The sequence below is a fragment of the Pediculus humanus genome, genomic scaffold (assembly GCF_000006295.1).
Source record: "Pediculus humanus corporis 1103172107406 genomic scaffold, whole genome shotgun sequence".
Classification (NCBI taxonomy): Eukaryota; Metazoa; Arthropoda; class Insecta; order Psocodea; family Pediculidae; genus Pediculus; species Pediculus humanus.
Window position 1 is genome coordinate 49250 of NW_002987031.1, and position 18216 is coordinate 67465.

An 18216-nucleotide genomic window follows, 5' to 3' on the forward strand; every position below is an offset into this window, starting at 1 on the left:
TGGAAAAATTGGGTCAAATAAAAATGACAAGGTTAGCTGTTTTGTGCCTGACTAACGGAACTAAAGACGAATTCGCGAAATTTATTAATAGTTTTTTTTTTTTAAAGCTAAAGACAAATCGTTTATCATCATCATCGTCATTATTATTATTATTATTATTATTATTATTATTATTATTATTATCATTATCATTATTTAAAATTTTACTTTTTTCAACTTGCCAAATTTTTTGTGGCACACGTAGAATGTTAACCGTTGCGAATATCATTTTTTCATCTTAGAAAAAAAAAGTTTGCTTATCTGGTTCGCTTTTTTTTTTTTTTTTAAATAATAATAATAATAATATTGTTGTTTCGAAAGCGTTCGTCCGAACGTCGAAGATGGTCGGAATAAAAAATTAAAATTGAAACGGAAAAAAAACGAACGAACGAACGGATCGAAAACATTTGGCGAATTTTTTTTTTTTTGTTTTTATGTTTTTTTAAAAACGACGTATCGTCGGATAAAAACGAAGAAGATTCTAGAAAGTTACGAAAATATATACAAACGCGCACACACACACACATGAAAAAAAAAAAAACGATTTGTTCGATTGTGACAACAGCGTGTTAAAAAAAAAAAAAAAAATGAAGTCGATTTTTTTTTTTTAAATGATGACCTATTAAAAAACGTTCGAGTGGGTTTTGATTTGATGGTTAATTATTTAAAAATATTTTTTAAAAAAAGTGGGGGGAGGGGGAAATCAAAGGAAAAACGTGAATCAAATTTGTTGTTTGTTTGTTTGTTTGTTTGTTTGTTTGTTGTTTTTTTGCGTTAAAAATTCACACAATAATAACACATTTAATTGATAATAAAAATAAAAAAAAACCTGTAACGACATTTTGCACATGCATTTCATTTGTTTATTTATTTAATAAAAAATTCAAGGGCGATGATAATGGATGATGACGTTAACAGTTAACAGAGAGAGAAAGAAAAAGAAAAAAAATTTGACCTTCGTGAACTTTCCCTCCCCCCTCCCCCTATTAAATTTTTTTTTTGTTTTCCTTCGCGCGACGAATTTTCCCGTCATTCAATTCGACCAAATGGAAATTCTTTGAACGGTCGAAACTCGAGTTTGTCCTTCACCGCTTTCGAAAAGATTAGGGATGCTAATGAGGGGGGCGAGGGAGGAAGAAAAACATGTTCGTCGACAGCGAACGTTGGGGGGGGGCGTCTACGAGTGCGAAAAATTTTTTCGAAACGGACGCAAGAGAATAATAATAATAATTTAGAAATTTTTCCCGGAAAAAAAAAACCGGAAACATTTTTTTTTTTTTTTTGATGGGGGGCTAGGTTGGGGTGTGGGGGGACAACATCAAGTAAAATTTTTTTTAATTCATTCGATTTGATTTGCTGCCGTTTTTATACGTTTTTTGACCAAAAGATATTACGAAAGTCGAAAGAGGTTATCAAATCGTTTAAAAAAATTATTGCTCTTTAAACGTTTCGTTAATTTGATTTTGAAATCACTTGAAAATTTATTAATATCATCATTATCATCATCATCATCATCATCATCATCATCATTCAAACCAAATGGAAAAAGAAGAAAGAAGAAAAGAAAAAAAAAAAATTTCTAGAATATTCGTTTTTAATGTGAAATTTTTGTAGTGGGAGGATTATTAAATGAGTGGTCGGTCGGTGAAGTCGGTCGTTTTTTGAAAAAAAAAAAAAAACCGGAAATGAATGAAATTTTTGCGGTATCGCCATTATGGGACATTTTTTTTTTTGGCACGAAATTCAAATCGGTTTTTGGCATTTTTTTTTTTTTTTTTTTTTTTTGAAAAACGACAACAACAGGTGGAATAATTATTTAAATATCGAAAGATCATTTCGAATGGGTTGTCGTACGTACGGCTGAATGAAGTAGGGGAAGGGAGGAGAGGGGTGAGGGGAAGCTGTTGGAAACAAAAATTATTTTGCCGCGAAGGGAGCGCGTTGGGAAAAAAGGAAACGAGAGAAAATCATCACGTATGTAAATTAGTAAGTTTTTCCGACTCGGGGAAAGGGATGGGGTGAGTTTTTTGAGATTTGATGTGTTTGTTTTTGTTTTTCCCACTCTCTTTCTCTCTCTTTCTCTCTCTCTTTCTCTCTCTCTCTCTCTCTCTCTCTATCTCTCCCTTTGCTCTTTTATTTCGAAAGTGATTTTGCGACAAAATCGAACATTTCGCTCACACGTTAAAAAAATTCGTTTCGTACGAAAAAAATTATTGAGACGTCATAATGTTGATGGTGGTAGTGGTGATGATGATGATGATAACTTTAATTAATTTTTGGAAAACGTGGAAAACGTAAAGGAAGGAAAGGAAGAAAGCGAAGAAGAAAAGCAAAAATGATTAACAATCGATGTATTGTTTTTTATTATTATTCGATAAATCGAAAATGGAGAAAGTCAAATTTAATTTAAATTTAATTAAAATTTAATTGAAATTTATTTATTAAACAAACGATCGATTGGAAAAGAGAAAAAGAAAAAATTTGTTTTATTAATTCGTACTCGAGGCGAATTCGACACAAACAAAAGTAAATAGAAATTATTAAGAGCTTTTAAACGAATTTCACTCATATACACACACACGCACGCAGAGCCAAAACGAAGGACAAAGTTAATGGTTTGATCACGTGAACGCCCCCTCCCTCTTCTTTCTCTCTCTTTCTATCGCTCTCTTTTTTTTTTTTTTTTTTTATTAAAGAATGAAAGAAGAAAAAAAAAAATTAAAAGAAAAAATTTCACTTTTGTTCCGATGTTGTTTAAAAGAAGTTTAACGAGCAATCAAATGCGGGTCCCCCGTGATTAAACGGGAAAGAAAATGCGGAAGTGATTCAATTCGAAAAAATTTTTTTTTTATTTTTTTTTTTTTTGTGGGGGGAAAGGAAAAAAGTGAATTGTTTTTTTTATTTAGTGTCCGAATTTCGTGTGATGCAATTTTTTTTTGTCTTGTTTTACCTTGGCAGTGAACCATTTCAAAGATTCCTCGTTAGAATTTTTTTTTTTTGGGTTTATTTGATTTTTGATTAAAAAACGATTGAAATTGTGCGAACGGATAAATGAAATCATTACCAACATAATAATAATAATAATAATAATAATTCGAACGGTTAATAATGTGAACGTAAACGCAAAAAAAAAAAAAAAAATCAAAGTTTAGTAAAATATATACGTATCGGTTTTGATTGGAGGGAAAGAGAGAGATAGATAGATAGAAAAAATTTCAAAATGTCACTTTGGATGAATTATTTAAAAGTTAAGTATAGGAGGAAACAACCTAAAAGAAGAAGGTTGCTCCTACCATCATCTCATCATCCTCAGGTACTTGAAAAAAAAAATTTCTTTTTTTTTTTTTTGTGAAAGGAACGGTTATAATCGGTCGTCCTATTCTTTTTTTTTTTTTTTATTTGCATATTTACGCTTTTCCCCAACGCATCTCAGAAATTTACATATTGTTTGTTGAACAAACGAACAAATCAAACAAACACGCGACGGATTTTTTTTTTTATTTTTAAAAACGAGAACGAAATTGAATTTTATTTCATTTTTTTTTTTTATTAATTTGAATTTTTTTTTATTTTGTGTTTTAATATGAAATATTTTTTTTTTTTTTTTTTAACACGTAACGAACGTGTTTGAAAGTGTGTGTACACACGCACACACACACACGTTCGATACGAACGTGTTTCATTAACGCGTGTCAAATATGAAATTTTATAGAAAGGAAAAAATTTTTTTTTTTTTATTCTCGCTCGGATGATTCCATGAGGGAAAAGATCCGTGGGAAAATTTTCAAGTAAATGGGAATAAATTGTTGCCTAGAGGAGGGGTGGGGTTGCGGGGAGAAAGCATTTCTTGTACCTGTTTGATTGTTTGTTTGTTTGTCGGTGAGATTATCGTGACGCCGCCTTTATAATTGTTTTTTTTTTTTTTTTAGTTACTTATTTAATTACTGATTCGCCGCGATTTCGTCATTATTTTCTTTGACACGCACACACGCACGTGCGAATTCGAATTCTGTTAAGTTATCAGTTTTTTATTTTCGAAAAATCATCGAAACTTTTTCTATAAAAAAAAAAAAATGTAATTTTTATTTGTCGTAAATGTAAATTTGAATTATGATAATGTTATCAAAAAAAATATGAACGGACTGACACACACTCTCTCTCTTTTTTTTTTTCCATCTCCTACCACGACCGGAGCGGACTTTAAAAATTTATATATATATATATATATAGAGAGAGAGAGAGAGTGAGTGAATGAGAGAGAGACAGGAACGGAAACTATTCGGGACATATCAATAAAAACATGAATTTTAATGTCGTCGAAAAAACCTTTCGCATCAAAAGTTTTCGTTACTACAATTTACATAAGCCTATTTCTCTCTCTCTCTCTCTCTCTGCTTCTCTGTCTTTCTCTCGCGAGCGGACGCGCCTTTACACACGTACAAGAATACATACATATTTATAAAGTGAGAGAAAGAGTGAGAGAGAGAGAGAGAGAGAGAGAGAGAGAGAAAGGAGAAAATTGTAATTTTGTTTTTATTTTCAATGGAAATTTAATGGTTGACAACCTCCTGAGGGAATTTTTCACGTTTCGAGATTCATCATTTGCCATTTTTTTTCCTTTTTTTTTTCCTTTTTTTCCTTTGACTCTTTTTTTTTTTTAATGCGTTTTGAGATTTTATTTTTATTTATTTATTTATTTATTTTTTTTATTTTTTTTTATTCCGACCGACGCATGTCGGATTTTATTTTCTTTGTCATTTAATTTTTTTTTTTTTTTTTTTTTATTGACTACAAAATCGGTGTTATGAGATTTAGTTTTGCGGTTTACATCAATTTTCGTTTGTTTTGTATATTTCAATCGAAGGGTGACTGGATGGGGAGAGGGAGGGGACTAGAAGGAGGGAAGGGGGTTCGTGTTCCGTGACTATCATTATTATCATTATTATTTTGTTTTTTTTTTTTTTCTTTTTTTAAATTGACAACGTCTCCAGGGAATCGTAAGCATTCGAGAAAATATTTTACCGCTTATATATTTTCATTCGATTATATGCATGTATATATAAAATCGGTATGGACGGTATGGTGTGTGCGTGCGTGTGAAAGAAAGAGGGGGGATGGGGGGGAAATGCGGGTTTTTTTTTTTTTTTTTTTTTTTTAAATGAAAAATTTATTACGTTGTAATAATTTTCAATTACATGAACGATTTTTTTTTCTTTTTTTTTTTTTTTTTTGAATGAATTTGCGGCCCACACGCACACGCACTCAGTCAGCGTTGGGAAAAGTCAATTAGTAATAATAATAATAATAATAATAATAATAATAATAATAATAATAATACGAAACGGCCTAGTTTAATTTAAACGGACACTTAGTGATAATAATTATTAATCACGCTGATATTAATATTAATAATGATGATAATAAATAAGCGCGTGCCGCGAGCGTTTTATTATATATATATATATAATATTGTAAATTATAAGTATTGTTTCGCTTTCGAATATTCGGGTCGGTGATCCGAAATGAAATCCTTTTGACAATTTTCCAAGGCTTTTTAGCGACGATAATGATGATGATGATTTTCAAGAAACAAAAAGAAGGAAAAGAAGAGAGAGGGGGACAAAAAAAAATTAAATTTCTTTCTTTCGTCGTCAGTGAAAATTTGCGTGAAGGGAATTGTTTAAAATCCGGTAGAAATTTTATTTTTGCTTCTGCTGCTGCTGCTGTTCCTGTTGTTAGATTGGCAGCCATGATTTAAATGAAAAAGTTTCGTGCACGAGAAGGAGCGAAGGCCCTGCCTATTTTTTTTTTTTTTTTTTTAATTTATTTATTTTTTGTAATTTCATGCCGCACGCATACGCGCGAGAATTTTTTTTTTTTTTTTTAGATCGCGTTCATCGTTTGTTATTATTATTATTGTGATTATCATCATCATCGTGGCAGCTTTGAAATGAAAAAAATAGAAAGAAAAGAAAATAAAAGAAAAATATTTATATATATTTTTAGATTTTTATGTGAAACAATTTTCGAGAAAAAAAAAAAAAAAATTGCGTTTAAATAGTTGGCATCACTGCTGACAAAGAATGCTTTGAGAATCGATTTCGAATTCTGCGAAGGATGATTTCGAGCCCCCCAGGAGTTGTTTAGCATGTGGAATTTTATTATTGCCATTTTGATTCTCCCGAGAAAAATATTTTTAATAGTAATAGAAGTGGGAGAAAATAAAATTGAACAAAATCGAAACCGTGGGGAGGGTGAGTGAGTGAGTGAGGGAAAGAGAGAGAGAGAGAGAGAAAGCGAAGGAAGAGAGTAGTGAGTCAGAAAAAGAGAGAGAAAGAGAGAGGGTTATATACATATAAAAAGAAAAATAAGTTAAAATGTCGAATCCGTAAAAAAAAAAAAAAAGAAAAGAAAAAAAAACCTTTTGACTCATTTTTACGCCCGAAAATTCTTTCTCCTCCTCCTGCTGTTGTTGTTGTTGCGTTTTTGCTGTCGTCGTCATCTTTCTTAGTAAACCAAAACAATCACTTTTTTTTTTTTTAACGATTTTATTGATTTTTTTTTTTTTATGTTCGCGTAAAATTTTTATTTACGACGACGGGAAAATTCGTAATAATCGGGAAAAATTACTTAAAATAAATTGAAAAGAAAATTTTTTTTATGCGTAGATTAAAACCCCGCGTACCGCCCCCGCAAAAAAAAAAAATTTAATTAATTTATTTATTTTTTTGTTAATTGTTTGCAAAACAAATAAACGAAGAAGGAACGAGCGAACGAACGAACAAAACAAACAAACAAACGAACGAAACGAATGCGAATGAAAATGTCGAAATATAAAACAAACGTTCAATTTAAGCCCTTAAAAATTTTTTATACTATATTTATTTTCACGCTTAATAATTATCATTATCACTATTATTATCATTATTTTTTTTTGTTTGTTTCGAAGATGCGAAAAGAATCAGATTCTGGAGAATTTCGCAATTCCAGACCTATATCCGATTATTCGGGATCGGAATTCGATCATCAGGTCAACGTGAAAAAAAGAGAATTTAAACCGGCCAAACTTATTCAGGTAAGAAAAAAAAAAATTTTTTTTGTTGACCTCCTGACCCCGCCCGACCCCTGTCCTCCCTCCCGCCTTCGTGAATTCCGTTGAAAAATTTTTTTTTTTTCTGTGATTTTCCAGCAAAGGCCCCTGACGAGGTATTTGCCCATCAAAAGCGAATCCCTCAATTTGAGGCAACACATAGAATCCGCGGGTCATCAAGTTGACCTTTGCCCTCACGTTTTCATAGATTCGACCTCTTGTAGAGGGATACTCCATAAATTGGGTGGAAAATTTCATCATTGGAATAAAAGATGGTTCGTTTTCGATAGAACGAAACGAACTCTTACCTATTACATGGACAAAACGGAAAAGAAACAAAGGGGAGGCACGTACTTTCAAGTGAGTTGAGTCGATGGAAAATTTTTCGGGGAGAGAGAAAGAGAGAGAGAGAGAGAAAACACGGAGAAGAAAAATTAATGACGTAATCGTTTGTTTTTTTTTTTTTTTTGTTTTTTGTTTCTTTCAGGCCATCGAAGAAGTTTACGTGGATCATCTCAACTCTGTCAAATCCCCGAATCCCCACGTGACGTTCGTAATAAAAACACACGAGAGAACGTATTATTTAATGGCGCCAAATCCGGAAGCCATGAGAATTTGGGTCGACGTCATTTTTACCGGTGCGGAAGGTTATCAAGAATTCGAACACGGTTCTTAGTCTGGAAAATCATTTCCAGTTTTTGTTTTTGTTTTTACCCGTTACAAACGTTCGGAGAAGAATGATAAAGAAGAAGAAGAAGAAGAAAATTTTTATTTTTTTGGTCAGGATTGCCGTTCTGCGTCTCTTTTTCAGGTTGTCCAACGTGAGAGGGAAATAAAAAAAAAAATGGATTTTTCCTGTCGTGCCATATTATTATTATTGATTATTGATTTTTTTTACCCGTTCGGTCTTTCGAATTTTCAGGTTTTTTTTCTACAGGAAAAAGGAAAAAGAGGGAAGGGGAGGAGGGGATGGGGAGAAGGATGAATGTGAAATTTTCTTGCCGGAAATGAATTTTTTATTTTTAATTTTTTTTTTAAAGTCGCGACGACACTTTTGGAATAATTTTTTTTTTTTACTTTTTTTTTTTTTACTCTTTTTGTTTGTTTGTTTGTTTATTGTTGTAGTATTATTATTATTTGTTAACCTTTTAAAAAGAAGGGGAGAAAGAAAAATTTTGTTTTTGGTTTGTTGTCATTTTTCAATCATCATTATGTTTAATTTTTAAAACAAACGTGAGATTTCATCTCGTCGGTAGAACCGTTCGCTCGTACGTTCGTACTTTACGTCGACGTAATTTATTGTTTCGGTGGGAAAAATTTTTTTTTTTTTTTTTTTTTTTTAAAACGAAAGCGACGTTAATAATGATAATAGTAATAAAGAATTTTTTTTTTGTATTTAGAAATACAAAAAAAAAAAGCAGAAGAAAAAAAAAGGAAAAAAATTTGAAAGCTCATTATTTTTAAATAACATTTATTATATTTTTTTATACGATAAATAATATCATTAATATTATTATTTTTTTCTACACAAGATGATTAGGAGAAAAAGCAGAAGAAAAATATATATATATATATATATATATATATATATATATATATTGTCGTGGCCCGATTCGATTATCGATTCACAACGTTGATCTTCCTCCGCGTTCGTGGTATTATTCAAGATTGAAATCGAACACACTTTTAACGAAAGAAGAATTATATTGATTGTAAGCAACATAAGAACATTTTACAACATGTTACACGTACAGAACAAATTAGTCACTAAAATAATGTTATGAACACTACTAGTTGTAAGCACAATCACAAAACTAGACCTAGACACAAGTTGAACTCTAAGATATCAGGAGAAACCGATGAACTAAGAGTCGAACACCAAGAACGAAGAGTTGTGCAACAAGAACAAAGTGCAGAGAAACAAGAACCCTGGCTGAGACGTTCAGCCTCCTTTTATAAGTTCTGACTATCGCTAGACATTATTCATTCACTAGCACTTAAGATTAGATAAGAAAAGCGAAGCTTCCAGAAATGCTGACTATGTGTCTATGATATGAATAGAGTCACTATCTCCAGACATGCTGACTTTGCGTCTAACATGTGAATGGAATCACTATCTCCAGACATGCTGACTTTGCGTCTAACATGTGAATGGAATCACTATCTCCAGACATGCTGACTTTGCGTCTACCATGTAAATGGAGTCACTATTCTCACTCATTTATCGAAAAATACATCACACTTGATATGGGTTCATAACACCTCCCCCCTTAAGAAGGAAAACAATTTTTTCTTTTTTGGAAAAGAAAAAATTTGTTTTCTCCTTTTGTTGAAATTGGAAATTTTCCTTTGCTGACTCTTGCAGAATTCGTTTAAGATGAGAAGTTCTCGGGTAGATGCTATGACTGGATATCTTGTTCTGTTCCGTAGTAACATGATTTTAAATTGAAATTGTAAGTAGTGGAAGTATTTCCAGATAATACTCAATTGTGAACGCAAAAAGGATTAGGTTATGACTGGATAAAGTTAAAAAGGAAAAATAAGTTTTTTCATCTACTTAGAACACGGTTGTGTTGTTAACAGGATCAGCAACTAATTACGAATTTTTTAATTGGATATTGCTACCAGTTACTTTCTTGATTTCATAGGGTCCTTTAAATTTGGGAATATTGTAGTAAATTTGTTTAGACTTAATTTTATTTTTATTTAGATTTTCTCTTGGAACTTTTTCAGGATCTGGATCGCTGTTTTTCAATTGACCTTTTCCGTCTTCTTCGTTAGGCAATAACTGAACTTTACTCGGTAAAAATAGCTTTACTTCAGGAATAGTCTTTTCGTGAAAACTAGTTGATATAAAAACAGTTGCTTTCTTCCTGGTTTTCTTGGTACTGGAATTCCATTTCCGCTTTTTAGTATGCTTCCCAAAATTATGCTTGTGAATTTTTTTAGTAGCTCCTATATTTTTATTTGAAATTTTTGTTTTCTTTTGAATTTTAGCCTTAGGATTATTTTTAAGGTTTGAATTCTGTATGGATGATCTTTCTTTTCCTTTTGTTTTCACTTCTTTTACTTTTAGACCTTTTTTCTTATTTTTATTTTTAGGAAGTAATGGTGCTTCTTTAGCCTTTTTCTTAGATAAATTTGTAGAGGGTGCTTCTTTAGCCTTTCTCTTGGATAAATTTGTAGAGGGTGCTTCTTTAGCCTTTTTCTTAGATAAATTTGTAGAGGGTGCTTCTTTAGCCTTTCTCTTGGATAAATTTGTAGAGGGTGCTTCTTTAGCCCTTTTCTTAGATAAATTTGTAGAGGGTGCTTCTTTAGCCCTTTTCTTAGATAAATTTGTAGAGGGTGCTTTTTCCTCTTGAGCAGGAATTGATCCTGGTAAAGAATCTGTTTTCTCTTTAACTTTAAGTTTGGATTCTGGTAAAGGATCTGTTTTTTCTTCAACTTCAAGTTTTGATTCTGGTAAAGGATCTGTTTTTTCTTCAACTTCAAGTTTGGATTCTGGTAAAGGATCTGATTTTTCTTCAACTTCAAGTTTGGATTCTGGTGAAGGATCTGTTTTTTCTTCAACTTCAAGTTTTGATTCTGGTAAAGGATCTGTTTTTTCTTCAACTTCAAGTTTGGATTCTGGTAAAGGATCTGTTTTTTCTTCAACTTCAAGTTTGGATTCTGGTAAAGGATCTGTTTTTTCTTCAACTTCAAGTTTGGATTCTGGTAAAGGATCTGTTTTTTCTTCAACTTCAAGTTTTGATTCTGGTAAAGGATCTGTTTTTTCTTCAACTTCAAGTTTGGATTCTGGTAAAGGATCTGTTTTTTCTTCAACTTTAAGTTTTGATTCTGGTAAAGGATCTGTTTTTTCTTCAACTTTAAGTTTTGATTCTGGTAAAGGATCTGTTTTTCCTTCAACTTCAAGTTTGGATTCTGTAACTTCTAAAATTTGAAGTTTTTCCTTCAACTTTATTGTGTTATCCTCATAGTGGATACATGCTGATTCTTGTTTGCGATTGGTCAACCCTTTTATCAGTTGACTATGGGGTTTCTTGTCTTGGTATAATTCTATTAGTTTTGTTTTTACATCATCCCAATTATTAAAATCGTATATAGAAATTTGAATCCTGGCTTTACCAGTGATTCTGGAGTAGATGAATCTGAAGAGTGGGTACTTATTCTCTTCAGAGGACAGTTCAAAAGCATTATCACAATCAGAGATAAATGCATTAAGTTGGTTCCTTTCTCCGGAAAAGAAATTAGGAACTAGACTACACAAGAAATCAAGGGGTATTTGGGATGGGTCGAAAACAGGTTGACCAGTTCTAGGCATTGTTCACAACAAAAATGAGTAACTATCTGTACTTACTTACAATACAAAAAGAATTTCTGATAAAGAGTTGAAACCCAACAACACGAAAAGAATTACTTTAAATCCTTCTGATTTCCTGTTGTTCAGAAATATCCTACCGACTGCGCCATAAATATGTCGTGGCCCGATTCGATTATCGATTCACAACGTTGATCTTCCTCCGCGTTCGTGGTATTATTCAAGATTGAAATCGAACACACTTTTAACGAAAGAAGAATTATATTGATTGTAAGCAACATAAGAACATTTTACAACATGTTACACGTACAGAACAAATTAGTCACTAAAATAATGTTATGAACACTACTAGTTGTAAGCACAATCACAAAACTAGACCTAGACACAAGTTGAACTCTAAGATATCAGGAGAAACCGATGAACTAAGAGTCGAACACCAAGAACGAAGAGTTGTGCAACAAGAACAAAGTGCAGAGAAACAAGAACCCTGGCTGAGACGTTCAGCCTCCTTTTATAAGTTCTGACTATCGCTAGACATTATTCATTCACTAGCACTTAAGATTAGATAAGAAAAGCGAAGCTTCCAGAAATGCTGACTATGTGTCTATGATATGAATAGAGTCACTATCTCCAGACATGCTGACTTTGCGTCTAACATGTGAATGGAATCACTATCTCCAGACATGCTGACTTTGCGTCTAACATGTGAATGGAATCACTATCTCCAGACATGCTGACTTTGCGTCTACCATGTAAATGGAGTCACTATTCTCACTCATTTATCGAAAAATACATCACACTTGATATGGGTTCATAACAATATATATATATATATATATATATATATATATATATATATATATATATATATGAGTAAAAGTAGTAGAGAGAGTGCCTTTATTTTTGTTTGTTCGTTTGTTTGTTTGTTTGTTTTTTTTTGTTTTTTTGTTTTTCTTTTTTGGATTTTTCGCTTTTTAACGAGTAAAAAAAAAATTAATTATTATTATTATTAATGTAAATTTTTTTTTTGTTTTTCGTTTAATTTTTAATCGCAAAGGAAAAAAGGAAAATTAAAAAAAAAAAAGGATTTTTGTTTTTGATTTGTAAAAGCAAAGAAAAAGGTAAAAAAGGAAAAAAAGGAAGAAAAAAAAATTTTTTCCTTTTTTTTATTTTGTAAATTGTTATATTATATGTAATATAAATCAAATGCTTGTTTTATTATTATTATTATTATTATTATTATTATTATTATTATTATTATTAATATTATTATTATTATCATTATTTTTTTTAAGTAGGTTAAAGCTCTCGATCGTTGTAGTAGTGGGTGGGGGGGGTTTTAATAAATAAATAAATAAAAATTAATAATTTAATAATCAGGGCTGATAACCGGTGCCTTTCGTCGATATTAATAATAATAATAATAATAATAATAATAATAATAATACTAATACTAATACTAATACTAATATTAATAATAATAATTATTATTATTATTTGTAAAAATAATTTTTTCACGTTTTTTAATGTTATTTAAATTTGTATTTTGTAATTACGACGACGATGATGATGATAATAATAATAAAAAATAAAAAGTAATAAATAAAAAATTAATTTTATTTTATTATTATTATTATTATTATTATTATTATTATTATTATTATTATTATTTTTAATTAGTAAAAAAAAAAAAAAATTTACGAAATACTAGGAAATTAAAAAAAAAAGAAAAACTTGACCTGAAACGTTAAGGTCATTGATTAGTAATAATAATAATAATAATAATTTATGAAGTATTAAAAAGAAAAGAAGAAGAGGGAGGAGTCGGGCCAACAACACAAAAACTTCCGATCAAATTAAATCCAACGCCCTCTTTAATTGACCCCACCAAAGGTCATTTATTCATTATAAAATATTTGAATTATTTTGGCGTGTGCGTGAGTGCGTGCGTAAATGCGCGTGTTCTTTCTCTCTCTCTCGCGCGCGTTCGATTAATAAAAATTTACGCGACGATCGCATCGCGATAAAAAATTATCATTATTATTAATTTGTCGTCAATCAGTCTTTAATAATGATAATAATAAAAGGGCGCGGGAAGGGAGGGGAGGGGAGGAGGTCTCACAGCCATTTTGTTTTTTTTTTTAAATTTTTGTGTTAATTGTTGATGACGTTTAATATCCAAGGAATATATTCGGTTATTCTCGTGTATATTCCTGGAAGTTTTGGTCTTCCGCATCCGATTCCAGTCGACACGACACCAACGACGGTCACGCTGTTGTCAGATTCTGATATCATTAACGGTCCTCCGCTGTCGGCCTAAATTAATAATAATAATAATAAATACGACGGGTCCGAAGAAAAATGATAATAATAATAATAATAAAAAGTAACGGTTTTTTTTTTACCCAGCAAGCATCTTTCCCACCAGATTCGTGACCGGCACATAATTGAGTATTTAAAATTTTAACATTTTTCCCTTGGGATGAATACCAATCCCGACATTTATCGTTATCAAAAACGTTTACTTGTACTTTTTGTAATATATCCGGTCTCCTCCCTGAAAAACGTTCATTTTTTTTTATGACGTCATCGTTATTATGATAATCATTCATTTGATAGTTGTTTATTTCATACCTTCGCTATATTTTTCATTAAGCCATCCCCAACCGGCTAATGTCGCCGAACGATTCGTTAAATCGTTATCATTATCGTAATTTTTAGGTAGGCAAGCAGGTCCAATGGATTTTGTCCAGTAAATATCATTTTCTAATTCCAGGAGAGCAATATCGTCAATAAATTTTCCACATTGATATTTCGGATGAAAATGTATTTTAATAACTTTTTTATCGATTTCTTTAGAATTTTTAATTTTTAAATCGTGTTCTCCGATCGTCACGCGTATTCTATTTTCCAATAATTTTCCAGAACCGCTTAAAAAAACATTTTTATGATGATAATAATAATATAATTCGATTATCGGGTTTTTGACAAAAAAAAAATCTGAGATGAAATCATTCTCACTTACCTACACATGCAATGTCCAGCTGTCATTATCCAACGTTTATTAATTATGGTACCGCCGCAGAAATGGCCCCCCAATCTTTTAATTGAAACCAACCATGGAAATTCTCCAGGAACCGCATTTTTACCGCCGATAATTCTACTTTCACGTCTTAACTGAACACCGCAAGGAACATCTGCCACTTTTAATAAGTTTTTTTTTTTTTTTTTTCAGAATTAAACATACCTCTTTAACCTTAATAATTTGTTCCGAATAATCATTATTATCATTATCATCATCATTATTATTATTATTATTATCTTTCTTATCAGTGTGTTTTTATTATCGCGCGAGAGGATACAACAAGTAAAAAATTGACTTTTTGCGCTCAATTCGATTTTTTTTTAAAAAGAATTTTCGTTATCGATCCGCGTAAGTTTCAGACAATAATAATGATAATAATAATAATGATTATGCTTTATCTGGAGAACTAATTCAATAGTTATAATAATAATAATAATAGATTTTTGTCGCACATTTGTAAATTTATCATAGGAGTAAAGTTTACTCGACTAAATAGATTAGCTCAAACCCGATTTTCTCTTCGAAAGAGGCCAAAATTTTTTTAAAATTTTCTTTTGTTTATTCTGATAAAATTCAAGGTTTTTAATTATTATTATTATTATTACTACGTAAGTTTTTATCAATAAATGATAATTTATTTTTAAAAATAAATAAATTTTCTTATGTAAGTTTAATTATTTTCATATTTTCATTCGCTCTTTCTCTCTAAAAAAAAAATTAATTTTATTACTTTTTATTACCGAATAATAATAATAATAATAATGATAATAATAATAAATTAAATTATTACATTGTAACGCGCGAGTTATTATTATTATTATTATTATTTTGTATAATTAATTTTTATGAAGAAATAAGAAAGAATGAAAGAAAGAAAGAAGGAAAGAAGGAAAGAATGGAAGAAAGAAATTAAAAGGGAAATTATTATTATTATTATTTTTGTAATTTTTCCAGCGTTGTCGTCATCTTCGTCGTCGTCGTCGTCGTCGTGGAAGGTTCCAGAACAAATAATTTCCATGTAAATATTTATACGTAAACGGGATTAAGTTTTTGAAATCATCGAAGCGTCACTAAACGTCGCGTGCGTTTATAAAATAATAATAATATTATTATTATCGGTAAAATTAATTCGACGAATTTTCCCAAAACTGGAAACGGATTGTAAATAATAATAATAATAATAATAATAATAATAATAATTTTTCCCATATCTCTCTTTCTCCGTGTTTGTTTGTTTGTTGGTATAATGCCAAATTTACATACAAACAAACACAGTACATGGTAGAACGGTTTTGTTTTTTATTTAAAAAAAAAAAAGGCGCCAAAAAAAAAAATTTAAAAGGAAAACTTAATGTTATTATTCATTTTTTGTCCAAAAAAATTTCCAGTTTAGTTTTGGAGAATCATTAATAATTTTTTTTTATTTATTTATAAATAGGTAAAATTTATCAAAAAAAAAATTTTTTTTTTTTTTTTATTAAGAAAACTAAAATCGATAATAATTTAAATTTTTTTTTTTTTCATTCCAGGAAAGGAAAAACTGGAGAGGAAAAAACTGGAAAATGATGAAATTTTTATTTTATTTTTTTCCAGGAATAATAAAAAAAAAATATTCAGGTGTTCGAAAAAAAAACGCAAAGGTCGTCATTCCATTGCATTAAGTTAAGTAAAAAAATTTTTTTTTTTTTTTTGACGTGGTTTTAGTTTAGAAATAATAATAATAATGATTATTACTTACAATTTCTCGATGACGTTCCAGCGTGTGAAAAAAATTTGAAAAAAAAAATGAAAAAAAAAATTTTTTTATTCGTTATTTGTAAACCGTACATTTTTAAAAATTGATATGCGAATAGGATAAACGTTAAATAACGAATGATAAGGTTTTACCCTTATCAGTACCCGTGATAACAACAACTCTCCATACCGGTTAACGTATTGACGATTTTAAATAATTTTCCGATGATATCTCAATGTCGACAACTCCATTCATTGTCGTTACAACATTGTCCTCCTCTTCTTTTTCGGTTGTACTAACTCAAGGCGTTTTTACGTGCGTTTTTGAGTGGCGCGCACTTACGCACTTTAACGCATCGTAACAAACATCCCAAGTTCAATAATCATTGGCACGAGTAATTTATTTATCGTAGAGGAGAGGAGAAGAAGAAAAAAGAAAATTTCTTGGCCAAATTGCTAAATAATGTGTGCTAAAAACCACTTTGGAAAAGATATTCCAGACACTCGACTGGAATAATTCCAAAATTTAAATAATCCCCACCCCCTTTTCCTCAATCTTCTCCTCCCCCTCCCCCTCCCCCATCCTTCCCTTATTTTTTATTTACAAATTTTTTTTTTACTCATCGTTAATTTATCGATTTATCGATCCGTTAAAAAAAATTTAATTTTTTTTTACGATTTCCGTCGCGAAATTTTTTTTTTTTTTTAATTAAAATAAAGAACAGGAAATGACGTTTCGATGACGTAATATAAAATTCACGCGAATTTATTATTATTATTATTATTATTATTATTATTATTATTATTATTATTATTATAAATTTATCGTCACGCGACGAACGATGTAAAAACAAATATTTACACGTTTTTTTCTTTTTTTTTTTTATGTAAGGGAATTATTAATTAAAGTGTAAATAGAATTTTTTTTTCTTCTTCGGTTCGTGACACGTCGCGTTTCTGAATTTCATCAAAAAAATAATAATGATGATGATAATAATGTGAATTGAAATTTTTTAATGGGAGAGAAAGTACATTTGTTAATTTTTTTTTTTTTGATAAATTTTCATTTTAAATATCGGAAATGACGTAATGTTTATTAAAATCGGGTCAAGTTTAAATTTATTTAAAATTCTGGAAAGTTCATCATCCCGAAATCGTAAAAAAAAAAAAAAATAAAATGGCTGTTTCGTAATAATAATAAACGCGTACATGATTGAAACCGGGGACGACGACAACGACGACGTGTCTCTGGAGTTTATGACGTCAAACATCGGTTTTTATTTAATTAGGTCTTTTACCTCTTTATTATTATTATTATCATTTATTGGATTACGCATATTGTGTGACCTTAAGGAAATTTTTTTTTTCACTTTTGCCCTTTGGGTAGGTCGAAATAGTCGAAATAAACGTGCGTCAATAATAATAATAATAAAAGTTTCAAAATGCACGTGGTTTGTTTTTTTTTTTTTTTTAATGTTTTTTCATGCTGGTAGGTGAAAAAGTTAAAAAAAAAAAACGTGGGATTAGGTTATTTTAAATATCCGGAAGTTTAAAAAAAAAAAAAAATCAATCAAATTTTTCGTAAGGAAAGGTCATAATTTTTAATTTTATTGACGCGGGCATGAGGGTAAATAATAATAATAATAATAATAATAATTGTTCGAATTTCAGGGTGAAATTTTTTTTTGTTTTTTCTAGAAATTTCTATTTAAAAAAAAATTTATTTGTTTGTTTGTTGGTTTGTTTGTTTTTTAATCCAGAATTCGTGATGTCTGGACGTCTTTAACTAATTTTTTCTTTCTTATTATTATTATTATTAAAAAACAATGTCGTCTGATTCCACGTAATTTTTTCATTCGTATTTTCAATTTTCAATTTTTTTTTATTTTTACTCCAGTTAATTTCTTTCTCCAGTTTTTTTTTTTTTTATCGGATTCATTTTGTATAAAT

At 30.0% G+C, this 18216-nt stretch overlaps 2 protein-coding genes across 2 annotated transcripts; one reads left to right on the forward strand and one right to left on the reverse strand.

Annotated features, from left to right (window-relative positions):
* Positions 1–6988: 6988 nt before the first annotated feature.
* On the forward strand, positions 6989–7805 carry Phum_PHUM058250 (grb2-associated binder, gab, putative; the record flags this gene model as incomplete). The annotated part of the gene is made up of 3 exons (XM_002423381.1): positions 6989–7114; positions 7229–7489; positions 7617–7805. 3 exons carry the CDS (start codon positions 6989–6991, stop codon positions 7803–7805), a joined length of 576 nt encoding a protein of 191 aa, XP_002423426.1.
* A 5796-nt stretch (positions 7806–13601) lies between these two features.
* On the reverse strand, positions 13602–14498 carry Phum_PHUM058260 (tripsin, putative; the record flags this gene model as incomplete). Its single annotated transcript, XM_002423382.1, has 4 exons — positions 13602–13763; positions 13853–14004; positions 14082–14377; positions 14473–14498. 4 exons carry the CDS (start codon positions 14496–14498, stop codon positions 13602–13604), a joined length of 636 nt encoding a protein of 211 aa, XP_002423427.1.
* Positions 14499–18216: the final 3718 nt, after the last annotated feature.